Below are 12,888 nucleotides of genomic sequence, written 5' to 3'. Positions count from 1 at the left end.
TTGTATATATGTACGTGTACGTGTATAGTTCATACATGTACGTGTATAAACACAAATTTCAAACACGTATGAATAGATATATGTAAAGTACATGTACCGGTACATGTTTACAAAGGATATACATGTAACTTAGGCCATTTTCCAATACTCAACTTCGTCTCCGTCTCAGGCTTCATGTAGGAAACCAATCCCCGATCGTGGGTCGAAGCGTTTAACTTAAATTGAAATAATGTAATGTTTGGCTGTTTTGCATCTTACATGTACTTGATGTTTTGTGGCACCAGAAGACTTACTATTGCTCTTACAACCTCAAAGTCAGGAAGTAAAAAAAATTGTTGAAGCCTGAGACGGAGCCCAAGTCGAGTATTGGAAAACGACCATAATGTTCATCCACGTATGTACATGTAGGCTCAAATACTGGTGCAAAATTTTCAAAAACGAGACACATGATCGCCTTGTACATATACCGGTATGAACACTGTCTGGATCAGTCTCAGGCAATTAGGAAAACACAATTAATTTAGGGGTTTTGGGCAGGGGTCTTCTGTTTAATTTTGTAATAATGTACCCAGTAGGAGTACATGTACATGTATGTGTTATGTGTGTACACATGCACATGTAGGTCTGTTCTTTCTACATGTATGTATGTCACTGTCGTTTTTTGCCCACCAGTGGCTTATAAAACTATCCAGCATGGCTGGTTATCAGAACAAAAACAAAATAATAGTTCACTGTGTGTTAGGAATAATCTCATGCAGCTACATGTACCAGTGCCTATCAAAGCACCGAATAATAAACACTGCGACCCTCACATGTACATGTCCACCCCCTTTCAAAAGGAATGGGGTAAATGCACTGTACATTTCTTGGTTAAGTCTGACACCAACCAAGTGTGACTGTTTCTCCAAACTTTGGCTGCCCCCAGGAACAGTATGCAGTGTGAGAGCGGTGTATTAGTCACTCAGTAGTTGGGGCAATTGGAAGTGACATGTTTCAGATGTACTGATATCCATACATTCCGAACATGGAGATTGGATTCAAATCATACCCTACCGTGACTGGTGTGAAACACAGGGTTTGGCAGTTTCTCATGGCACTTAGAGATGGTAATTGGCTTGGTGTGTGGTTCATGCACCACAGAAAGGATCATGATCCCAGCAACCTTACAGTTTGACATCACCCGGAACCCTATTTTGTTCACCAGAAGGAGGACAAGAAACACTACATGTATACATAAACTGTATATTATTGAGTGAACTGGCTTTTGAGACATTGCTTAGTTGAGAAAAACTCAAGGTGGTTTCATTGGCCTGATCAGATGTACATGTACACATGTACATGTACATGTACCATGTGTTCATAAACTTTGGCAAGGATCTACAGTGATGTATATGTATTTTAAGTTAGGAACTAGATGTATTACTTGTCTTTTTGACAGGTTTTCAGCATTTGCATGGCTGGTTGCTTTGATCATAAGGTCTCTCTCTGGATTTTTGAAACATACCGGTAGTGAACAGGCTACATGTACCGGTACATGTACATACATGTAGTCTTCATGGTCACTTGTGCAGAGATTCACTCCAGTTAAACTGCAGACTATAGTGCGTGGTCATTTGTAAAGTAAAGTAAAAAGGCCATGAATAGCTTGTCTTGGTGTACTTTTGCAGATCCCACCCGGTGTTGACCTGTCGCTGAGCGAGCTCCAGGACATGGCCGAGCGGCAGCAACACCAAATTGAGGCCCAGCAACAGACGCTGGTTGCGAAGCAGCAGCGTCTCAAATTCCTGAAGCAACAAGAGCAAAAACAGCAGGTGAGTGGGTTTGCAAAAGGGGGGAGAGGGGACTGCTGTTAAAGTACCAGGGAGGAAAAGGTTACAGCATGGAAAAAATACCTGCTCAGCTAATAAGAGTTGAAAGACAAATGTTTGCCTGATTGGCAGATGGAGGAGATGAAAAAAAAAAAAAACTGGATCAGTGATCATGATTGAACCATGGAGCTATATATGCAGCTCCATGATTGAACCAGCCAACAGAGATATCACCCTGTACATGTACATGTATATTATCCTTGAAAACTAAGTCCTTGTTGGAATAAAAGGAAGCTCCTCCCCCTCCTTGTGAAAAGCTTTTGATTGAGAACAGCCTGAGTGACTGCAACATGAGGTAGTCTGGCCTATTGTGAATTTACATGTAGATAGACCCTAGCCTTCAAGTTGTTTCTGTGTGTTTTTCATTACATTACCCTCTGGGAATATATTTCACTCTTGACTGTAGTTGGCAGGCCTCTTACATCCTGATTCAAGGAAGTCAAACAATGTAAAATCTCTGTCATCTGAAAAGATGATTTTATACAGGAATCCACACTCTTTTTGTAGAATTTTGGAGACAACGCAAGTTTCAGAAAGTTTTCCATATACATGTAGATACACATTGCCTTTGACAGGTTGCAGTCACCTCATTATTAATGACTGTAGACTTTTCAGTAATAATTACCATTCTCTACTGGTAGGTCAATTGGTATACTCACATCCTGAGTGTAAACCTTCCCTTGAACTGAAGAGGCCCTTGTGGTCATTTTTATATTGAAAAAATATTGAAAAATGAATATTTTGATATAACAGGGTTGAAGCCAGTCCAAGGACTTTGGTGAATTCATTTGCTGCTTGAAATGTTATTTCAGGCAGTGCACTGAAAAGCACAGGATTTATTGTTCATATACTGTGTTAATGTACACTACAGTATGTGGTTCTTTTGTATTTCATAAGTATCTATCCTCTTCCATGTTTCACAGTCAATCGCACTGACGCCTCATTAAGTCCGACACCTCATTAGTCCGATGTCGGATTTATGAGGCGTCGGACCTTTGAGGCATCAAAATACGTGTATGAGGCTGAAAAAAAAAATTTGCCCATAAGCCCGACGCCTCATTATTCCGACGCCTCAAAAGTCCAAATTTTGGAGTCCCTCTGCCAAATATCATTCTGAGGTCATCAAAATTGGCCCAGAGACATTCAAGATGTTTCTGATCAGTCTCATATAGTGGAAGAACCCATTTATGTATTCTGAAGTTCTGTCACTTGCTTAAAAATACAACTGAATAAGCCTACTGGTAGTAGTGAGTTATTTGGATTGTGTTGTGCCTTACAATCTGGATGAGTGGTGCTTGACCTTGTATCAAATAGTTCCTTGTGTCCCTATCCAAGGCCCATGAAATCGCTACTTCACGTACATGTACATTTATAGTAGTTCTTTATACAGTCACATATGCATGTACATGTACACCCACCCTTACATCTTTACATGTATACTTGTGGGGTATTTCCTTTGCTCTTGTGTACAAAACTCCCACACAACACGGAAAAAATTTCAAATCACTGCCATTTCAACCAAATTTAGTTTCCCGGGTTGAAATTCCGACCGTATGTCCCTTGTATAAAACACTTCAATTTGTGACAGATGAATGGCACTTGAAAATTCCTGCTTTTTGACTAAATTTGAAATATCTATTTCGTGAAATTCTTGTGGGGAGGATCCAAACTGGCCTTGTGGGGTACATGTACATGTACCTTCCATTGTTCCGGTACCCCACAAGGCACCTTGTTACAAGCGCACACATGTATGTGTACATGTACCTGTACCAGTACATGCACTGCAGGTGGGGGATAGTAGCAAGACCTGTTGTGTCATTTCTCTTTGGGTTGACCTTGCACATGAGGTTCATTATGACATTTTTTGTCTACCTGGTGTATTTCTCAGTGGAGTTTATCAAGTCCCAGTTGAGCCCTGTTCACTGAATGGATTTTGTACGAATGTTTTTTGGATAGTTTTGACAACGGCCACGTTTTGCTGAATGGTGTAGTAAAGTTTATTATGACACAGGCTATAAAAGATCTATATACTGTAAGTATAAGGATTGTAAAGTTCAAGATTCAGTTCTTCATTTGTATAGAAGTGTAGTAAAAAAAGTGTAACACAACACTTTGTTCTTGACAGTTGTTATAAGGAGCTCTCTGCTTGACTTATACATGAACTACTTTCTGTATTTTAATGTGATAAAAAAACAAGCTATGATCATCCATCCAAATGAACAGAGTATCATTTTAGAAACTTTGAGAAACCTTTCAAATCAAACAAAGATTGCTGAGATGTTTTCCAATATTGCTAAGGTATTTTGAATGTTATGCCACATACATGTACATACATGTACATGTACCCGGTACGTGTATTCCCAAATTTAACTCTGTAATAAATTCAAAAATATTAAATACCGGTATACATGTACCTGTACATGAACCAGATGATGTTGCAAATACAGCTTTCAGAGGGAAGAAAATATTCAATCAGTCTTTCTGAACAGACATTTTCTATGTCCAGAATAAATGTAGGTACAATGTAGGCCCTACCGGTACATGTAATTGTGATTTTCCAGTTCACCTCCGATGTAAAAATTGTATTACAGAATGATTCACTTGCCATCTTTTCAATTATCACCAAGGCAAAATAGCTTCAGGATGTAATGCCACTTAGCAGCTCAGCATGAGCTCCGAAATGCGAAACTCATCCGAGATAGAAAGTTTGTGAAAATAAGGGAGACTTAAAGTACATGTACCTACAGCAAGGGAAAACTACCCCATAATGGCTTGTTTCTGAAGTATTTTGTACGATGAGCTCTCTCTAAATTATTTGGCTCCTTATTTCTCCCGCATTCCAGGGTTCAGTCACCCGATACACACTTTCAGTGCAACCCTACATGCCAGGCCTTGACTTTGCGCAGTGCCCCATGGTAGTGACACTGCCTCTGAAATTTTAATTGGCCCACCGAACATTCAGGATCCCAGCTGAGTAACGGTGGGGGGCTTGGATTGCACGTGATGGAGCCATTGTTATTCTTGGACAAGACGGAGAAAAGAGGAAAGAGGAATGATATCGACGATCCGTCTTTGTGCCTGAAAAATCTGCATTCGCGGTCGATAAGAAATTTGTGCATGGATGAATAGGTAGCTGAAGGATTGCAATGGTCCTTCGTTATTCTTGTCATTGGATTGAATTTTTACACTCACTGAGTACATGTACATGTACCCGGTCATTACACTCAGTGATCAAGGTATTTTTACATGTACTGTACAATGTATGTGTATTGTGGAATGTAAAGTTTATACAGAATCATGCGAAGAGATACATGTACAATAAATGGGCCATCATGCTTACAGATTTAAACATTCTACACATAGATAGTATGTACATGTGTGTACTGTGTAAGTTATTTTGATGACCTCTTGCTAATTTTTCCTGTTGTTTTGTTAGGTCAGTGCTTTAGGACAGTTTTGTATAAAGTGGCCAAAAGCAACTATTCTTTTACCTCCAACAGAAAAAAACCTAATGGTAACAAGAAGACTTTAAGCCGGTAATCCAGAATATACATGTATGTTCGTACGAGTGCATGAAGAAGAAAGGTTCAATATCCATGGAATGGAATGAAGAAAAGGGTCTAACTTTGAAACCCTGCATACATTTTTGTTCTCCTTTGCAGCAAATGGCCGCTGAGGATGAGCGCCTACGCAGACTCCGAGACAAAGTGGACTCCCAGGAGCAGAAATTACGGAAACTGCGAACTCTGCGAGGCCAGGCTGATGCCACCAAAAATAACAATCACACCCTTTGTAAGTGGAGGCCACGCCCCCTTAGCCCTCCTATCAAAAAGGAAAAATATATAGTTTCTTTCATAAAAAAGGAAAAGAGAAGGCATTTCAAATGATTGCACTGTCAATAGCTTTCAAAGAGCTTCCTCCGCAAAACTTCCATAATCTGCCACTGAAGATTCCCAGTAAAACATTCTTTATTCGAAGGTCAGTCCTTTTCCATTGGACATCAGCATACTCATCCCAAATCTCAGGGTGAATTATGAGAGGTTACTGTTGGCTCAGTTCCCAATCAAAGATGATATGAAACAAGTGAAATATCCCAACTTGGGGAATGACTTAATTTATCAGTTTATGTCTCATTTATATCCCTTTCCATCCTGGCCAGTTTGATTGGGGAAAAAGCAAAATTCTCCATAATTTTAAAGTAAATCCTTGGTACATGTGAAAGGCTAATGCAGCAGAATACATCAATTATCCAAAATTATTGTGCATTAACATACACATGGCAGGGTTCCCTGTGCAACTGCTGAGTAAGTTTAACATGAAAGCATTAATAAAGTGCCACAGAAACTGTTTTGCATTGGACTGTATGTTGTTCAGCATTCAGCAGGGTAATAGCATGTTGACTGTAGTATGCTGCACAGTTTCTTGATAACACTTGATGAGAGATCAGGCCTGATAAACCTAGCAACCTAACAGCCCTGGCAGGGATTAAACTGGAGTCACTGGTCATGGGATGCTTGGACAGACCCATACTCCAAGTATTTCTTGTACATTCCAGAGACTTTGTTTTCATGCAGACGTCTCTCTTGTGTCTTGTATCTCCTTCATCTTGACAGCCACCGAGCTGGAGTCGGTGCGTACCCTGTTTGCCCAGAAGGAGAAGGAGTTGGCCCTGGCGGTGGCCAAGGTGGAAGAGCTGACACAGCAGCTGGAGCAGCTGAAGCAGGGCAACCTGAATGGGATCAACGGCGATGTCTACAGGTCGCCAGCCAACGAGGAGCTGGACCGACTGCGTAAGGAACTCTTGGTGAGTGCCGAGTGGAGGATGGCATTCCATTGAATTGTTGGACAGATGTCGCTTAGTAATGGTGACTTGCACTGTGGAAATGAGACTAGGGCCACTGTGCAGTTCATGGCCTCTGAAAGCATCTTGCATGTTTGTAAATCAGCAGCAACCATTAACAATTTTCCCCCACTCAGTGTCCTTTTTCATCAGAATTTTAAAGTGAGTGATACATCAAAATAGAGGGCCCCGTTTTCTCTTTTCAAGTCAAACTACTGCTCAAAAAGTGGCTCAGTTGACTTCTGACTCATTTTCACACAGCCCTCACAGAACAGGGGCCAATTTCATAGAGCTGCTTAAGCACAAAATTTGTTTAAGGGCAAGAAAACCTTGCTTGATAAATCAGGTAACCAGCCAAAACTCAATGTGATGTATATTGTTTTGGGATTGTATTTAGCTGTTTTTTGGTTAGCATGACAATCAGATAGAGTTTTAGCTGGTAACCTTTGTTTACTAAGCAAAGTTTTTTCCCACTTAAGCAAATTTTGTGCATAAGCAGCTCTATGAAATTGGCCCCTGGCAGCTGGTCAAGAAATTACCACTACGTGGTGTTTGGACTGGACCCCCATTGCATGGCTGCTTAGAAAAAGTTTTGTGAATCAAGTAAAGGTCCTTGCTTAACAACTCTGAGATTTGCCTGCCTTTATGAATTATTGGCTGCTTTTGTCATGCTGCCGCTTAATGTTTTGGGAAGATTGTTTATTCAGCTTCTATACTCTCCTTGTACATTGTAGTCAGCAAAGAGATTTCAGTTGTCGTATCTTTTATCTTGGAAACAGAATGTAGGCCAGGGTTTGAACTCCTGCCACAACAGAGAAATACCGTTATCTAAAGTTCAGGACATCAAAGAATTTCTTCTGATGAAGTGCTGTTCAGAAATCCCATGCAATTAGGGCCCAAGTATTTTTACATTCGTTTTGCTTGTTGTTGCAGCATATTAATAATAAGCAACAAGGCCACTTGCACTGATGTGTTGCACTTACACTGATGGTGTCAAAGTAAGGAAGCGGTACATCCATGAAGGTAATGCCTATTTTTCATTTTTCGTCTTTGTTTTATCTTGCAGCTTCGTAACAGACTGAATGAGGAGCAGAGCGCAACACTGCAGAAGCAGCGACAAACCATGGTCCAGCGGAAGGAGGAGATGGCCGTGGTTGACAAACGCATAGAGGAACTGACAGAACGACTGCGCAAGACCCGAATCCTGGGCAAGCCCCAGCTTCCTCCTCCAGGCGCCAACGTCAACAACAATGCCTCAGTGCCAGTTCGGTTGCCCAATGGCAACGTACAGCTCGACAGACCATTTAATGGGAGCCAACCCAGAGAAACGGGTAACAGGATGAACTCCAGGAACGACCCGCGAGGGATGACGGGTGACCCTGGTAGGAGGTCACCCCTGACCAACGGCGACCTCTCGGGACCCCCTCCCCCTGGTGGCAGTGCCCAAGGTAGACCAGGGCCTACCAGCCGTCCAATGCCCCCGAAGCCCGCCACACTGTTCCCTCCGCAGAGCTTCAAGCCCAGGACAAACCAGAGCGGCACCTCAGGCGTCCCCCGGCAGGGCTCGCCCATGTCTGCTAGCAGGCCACACCAAGCCCCGGCCTCGTGGCACTCCACATCTTTGGACAACGTCCAGCAGTCACGCAGCAAGCCCGAAGGCGTCAATGAAAGTGGGAGTGACACCTCCTCGTTGACCGAGAACTCCAGCGTTGACAGCATGCCCACCAGTGGCCTGTCCAACCAGCAACAGGGGCCGAGTAGACGGCCTGATAATCGCAGCTCTCCCATACCTCAGAACCAGCGATCTGGAAGTCCCTTGTCCTCACAACCTCTCCCCGTGCCCAAGGCAGACCCAAGGTTGTCATCCTTGTCCGAGCGGCGGGCTGGGGACAGGTCACCCATGTACGATCTTGCGAGCCTAGAAGCTGCTCTATCTCCCCCACCTCAAGAACTGTTGAATGACCGGGGGCCACCTCAGCAAGGTGACTGGAGACCGCCAGGCTTTGGTCCTGGACAAGCCTCAGGCAGCCCGTCCCGCCAGGCAAACCAGCCCTCCGGAAATGTTAACCGCACAGAGACTGACTCGAGGACCAGGAGTGTAAGCACAGACTCTGTCAGCTCCCAGAGCAGTAACAGACATCCACCTTCACCACAGGGCAAGAAGAAACCCCCTCCCCCACCTAGAGCTGTCACAACTGGACTGTCGAGTGCCAGACCCAATCAGCTAACTCCAAGTTCCCCGTCAAGAGTTGGTCCCCCAGCACCAAATGGTCAGAGGTACCCCTCTGTTTCCAGTCAACCGTCATCTGCGCCATTCAGGAACGAAGGACCCCAGTATGGTCCCACTCCTGCACCTTCTACTCACCCTGGTAGTCCCAAACTGTCTGGTGGGAGGAGCTCCGGTTCCTCCTCCCCTGTGACTGGTCAGCATAATGGCTCACCTGTCCCTGTGGCCAGGCCGCAACCTGGGTCACCAAGGTCCGACCACACTGCAGTTACCAATCCTCCTGCCTCAGTCAATTCCGACATTCCTCCACCTCGACCTGAGCTTCCTCAGCCGTACTCCACTGCTGCCCCTGATCCAACTAGACCTCGCCACCAGAGGTCCCCAGCCACGGTGGGCATGTTTGTCCCGCCCCCGCCGGCCCAGATGCGCAATTACAACCGCCCCAGCTATGAGAAGGGCCTCACATCGACTGATAGTGGGAAGAAGAACCTGGCAGTCCGGAGTCTCTTCCCAGACGTCCAGCCCAATCCACCTGGTAGGATCTTACCAGGAAATGCTCCATCAGCTGGTGGCCTCCAAGGTCCTCAGCCATCGCGTGAGGAAGATGATATCCCCCTCAGTCCAAACCGCCCGCCAAGCCCGCTCAACCTTCCCATGAGCCATCTCTACCACCACCCTGATTTCCAGAGGTTGCGGAATATGCCTCGCCCTCTCAAGAAGCGGCTGTCCTATTCAGAGGACAAGGAGAGCCTGAATTTCCTCAAGATTGGAGGCTTGGAGCCCACAGTGAGCGAGACCAATCAGGAGCCGGACCTGCCCAAGCCGGAGCCCCAGCCCCAGCCCAACAACACCAGCAAGAAGGACGAAGATGAGAACTTCAGGAACAATGCCATCTTGAGCCAGAAGCAGTACACTGCTGCCCTGTCCCAGCTCTCCAGGTCCCCCGTCATCAGCAACCGGACTTCAACTGGGAAGGGAGAGGTCAAGGGCATCTTGAAAAAGGAAGGTGCCTTGAAGAAGACCATCAGGGTACGATTTGACCCCTTGGCCTTACTGCTAGATGCCTCCCTGGAAGGAGAATTTGATCTTGTCCGTAGGATTATGCCAGAGGTAAGTTGATCCCCCATCCGTCGGGTTAAAAAAACTGTAAAAACATGTTGGCTATCATTAATGTTGAACGCATCTCAAATTGGGGTACTCGTCAGGTTGAAGAAGTACCTGAGGGTTGACCACTCCTGTGAGAAAGTTATTATGAGAAAGACATTAAGACTTCATCTTAAGAATACTTTGGTTATAATTGTAACAGCATCTACAGACGCTGTTGTCATAAAATGTTATCATATGTACATGTACAGATGTGCAGTATCTTAAAGGCATCAGGTGCTAACTTGACAGCATGTTAATTGCTTAACACATGGCTGAACAGTGGTGAACTCACAACGGTTTAGATGCCGATAATGAGTAGAAAACGGGGAAAAAATGGCAGCCCTCTTAATTTGTTTTTTGTTTATCTCCAGGTGCCCAACCCTAGCGGCGCCAACGATGAGGGTATCACAGCCCTCCACAATGCCATCTGCGCTAATCACTATGAGATTGTCAACTTCCTCATCATGAATGGTGTTGATGTGAATGCCCCAGACAGTGACGGGTGGTAAGTTGATGGGGGCCTTCTTGCTCCATTCACCTTGAAAAAGATCATGAAATGATAGAACCTTTGTGTGAGCATTACTTGCGGTACGGGGTTACGATTTCAACTACATGTATGTATTCTTGTCTCTTGAAATTTGGAAAGAAAATTTTTCAGGCCTATTTGAAATCATCAACCAAATGGTGTGGTTGACACTGAGAAAGAAATCTTGTGAAATCATTCCATCTTTAATGGTTCCAGTAAAGGAAATCAGGGTGCTAAGCATTCCAATATCCAAACGTCTGTTGTAACCGTCACAGAATGCTGGTCTAAGTCAATTGATCCATTGCTGTAGCTTGGCCAGCATACCATCTCTAAGCAGCCAATTTATTGAACCCCCTTCTTTTATCACACACTGTAATAATAACGGGTGGGTTTGTTGTACCTCAACTTTGGCAGGACTCCTCTCCACTGCGCGGCTTCTTGCAACAACGTGATCATGGTGCGCAATCTTGTGGAGCACGGCGCCTGCATTTTTGCCACCACCATAAGTGACAAGGAAACGGCAGCTGACAAGTGCGAAGAGGAGGAAGATGGCTTCAAGATGTGCTCTCAGTATCTCTTCGGTAAGAGGCCTTTCCTGAGTTCAGTAGAGGACCAAACTGTGACGTCATTTTGAATCAGAAAGTGTAGTGCAAACGAATGGAGCATGTCCGCGTGTTGGTTCACGTGCTGGTTCTCGCTCCAATGCCTTTTACACACCTACATGTATTCACTTCGGTACTCTGTACAGTTGCAGTAGCAATAAGACTAAGTACAGTTGGTGACATCACACTCTCTTTACAAGAGTGCTTTCTTATGGGAGTCAGATGAGGATAATGGATTTTAAACCCCAGGGGAAAGCATTTGAGTAAACAAAGCTTGATGTCATCAGTAAATTGATGCACTGAGAGTTTTCTTGGACTTCTCAAATTTTTGCCGTGCAAAAAATAGGCTCACCTGTCCTCATGCCTGTGTGGGTCTTCAGGCATGACAAGCTGACATGTGTGTTTTTCTCTGTCTATAGAGAAATCATGAGATGGTTGTGAGCTCACAATGCCAGTACTAACTCTAACACTCCTCAATCCTCCAAAGTCCTTTGGGCGATTTTGGAGGATTGAGGGTGAATGGCAAAAGTGCATGGCTTATTGCGAAGGATGCCGTGCGTGAAGGTCATTGGTTAGACCTTGTGTTGTTCTTGCGCAGTCATGAATAAATTCAGCCTGATATTTCTTTTCAATCAACCGCACTGCTTGAGAATGCCATTCGCACTGCCACAACATAATGACAGGAATTGCCCTAGGATTTTGAAGGATTGAGGCATAGGCACACCTCCAAGTAACATTTTCAAGAAATTTTGGAGGATCGAGGAGGGTCCCTAGCAAAAATGGCCTGAGGGTTAGGGCTAAGTAACAGTTGAGGGACAAAAATGGGCACGTTTGAGTGATACAGTTTTATCAACCATGGTGTTTGATGGTACTCAGGATGTATTTTATGCATAGGTTACCAGGGATAATTGACCCACGGTTAACAAATGGTTGTCACTCAAACTTACCCCGTTCTACTCATAACTAGCAGCTTGCATCGTGACACTCTCATCAGTGGACAGCCCTTTGAGTATACATCCATCCTATAGTTTGATCTAGCATGCTGATGGAAATGCAAGATCATAGTTGAATGGGCTGGTGTTTGTAAATGTGTGTGGCAACAGCTGTACGTATAAAAGCAAAAATACACTCGTTTAAGGTTTTGAAGTTTTTCGAACCTTTATACCCACCAGGTGTCCAGGAGAAGATGGGCTTTCTGAATGGTGGCCGCATCTTTGCCGTTTACTCTTACACTGCGGAGAAGCCTGATGAGCTCAGCTTCAAGGACGGCGAAGAGCTAACGGTGATCCGACGGGGCGACGAGGAAGAGACAGAGTGGTGGTGGGCTAAGAAAGGGGAGCAGATGGGCTACGTACCCAGGAACCTTTTTGGGGTGAGTGTGGCTTCATATTTATGAAGGAAGATCAAACTTTTTGATGCTAGGTCATACTTGGAGGGAAAGCAAACGCGATGCTGTTGCACTACAAAGTTAAACACTTATCATCTTATGCAAATTCCACTTTTGCGGTGTCAGATCCATTTTGGCATTCAGTGTGAAGTTGCCTTTATACAGTGTGGCAGTTCAACTTGGAAAAAGTTGCATTGTGAATAGGTTTTATCAGAATTTGTGAAGTGTGTGGTGTATTGAAGGCCAGTTTGTCTTCAGGTTTGAGCCATGGTGGTTCCTCAAGTGGTTATCT

At 44.3% G+C, this 12,888-nt stretch overlaps 1 protein-coding gene across 4 annotated transcripts in view; it reads left to right on the top strand.

Annotated features, from left to right (window-relative positions):
- The window catches only part of LOC110975249 (apoptosis-stimulating of p53 protein 1-like), a 55,797-nt gene that overhangs the window by 39,309 nt on the left and 3,600 nt on the right, over positions 1-12,888 (top strand). For all 4 annotated transcript variants that reach the window (XR_015424670.1, XM_022227566.2, XM_022227571.2 and 1 more), the window contains 7 exons: positions 1,668-1,811; positions 5,531-5,660; positions 6,482-6,672; positions 7,775-10,045; positions 10,453-10,586; positions 11,022-11,188; positions 12,382-12,581. Coding sequence is in view for 3 of the 4 variants with exons in the window: in XM_022227566.2 (XP_022083258.2) it covers positions 1,668-1,811; positions 5,531-5,660; positions 6,482-6,672; positions 7,775-10,045; positions 10,453-10,586; positions 11,022-11,188; positions 12,382-12,581 (3,237 nt within the window). In the remaining variant the exon portion in view is untranslated. The remainder of the gene's footprint in view (positions 1-1,667; positions 1,812-5,530; positions 5,661-6,481; positions 6,673-7,774; positions 10,046-10,452; positions 10,587-11,021; positions 11,189-12,381; positions 12,582-12,888) is intronic.

The sequence above is a fragment of the Acanthaster planci genome, linkage group LG01 (genome assembly GCF_054643075.1).
Source record: "Acanthaster planci isolate LZ-2023a linkage group LG01, COTS_SCS, whole genome shotgun sequence".
Classification (NCBI taxonomy): Eukaryota; Metazoa; Echinodermata; class Asteroidea; order Valvatida; family Acanthasteridae; genus Acanthaster; species Acanthaster planci.
This window is presented reverse-complemented; position numbering and strand designations above follow the sequence as displayed.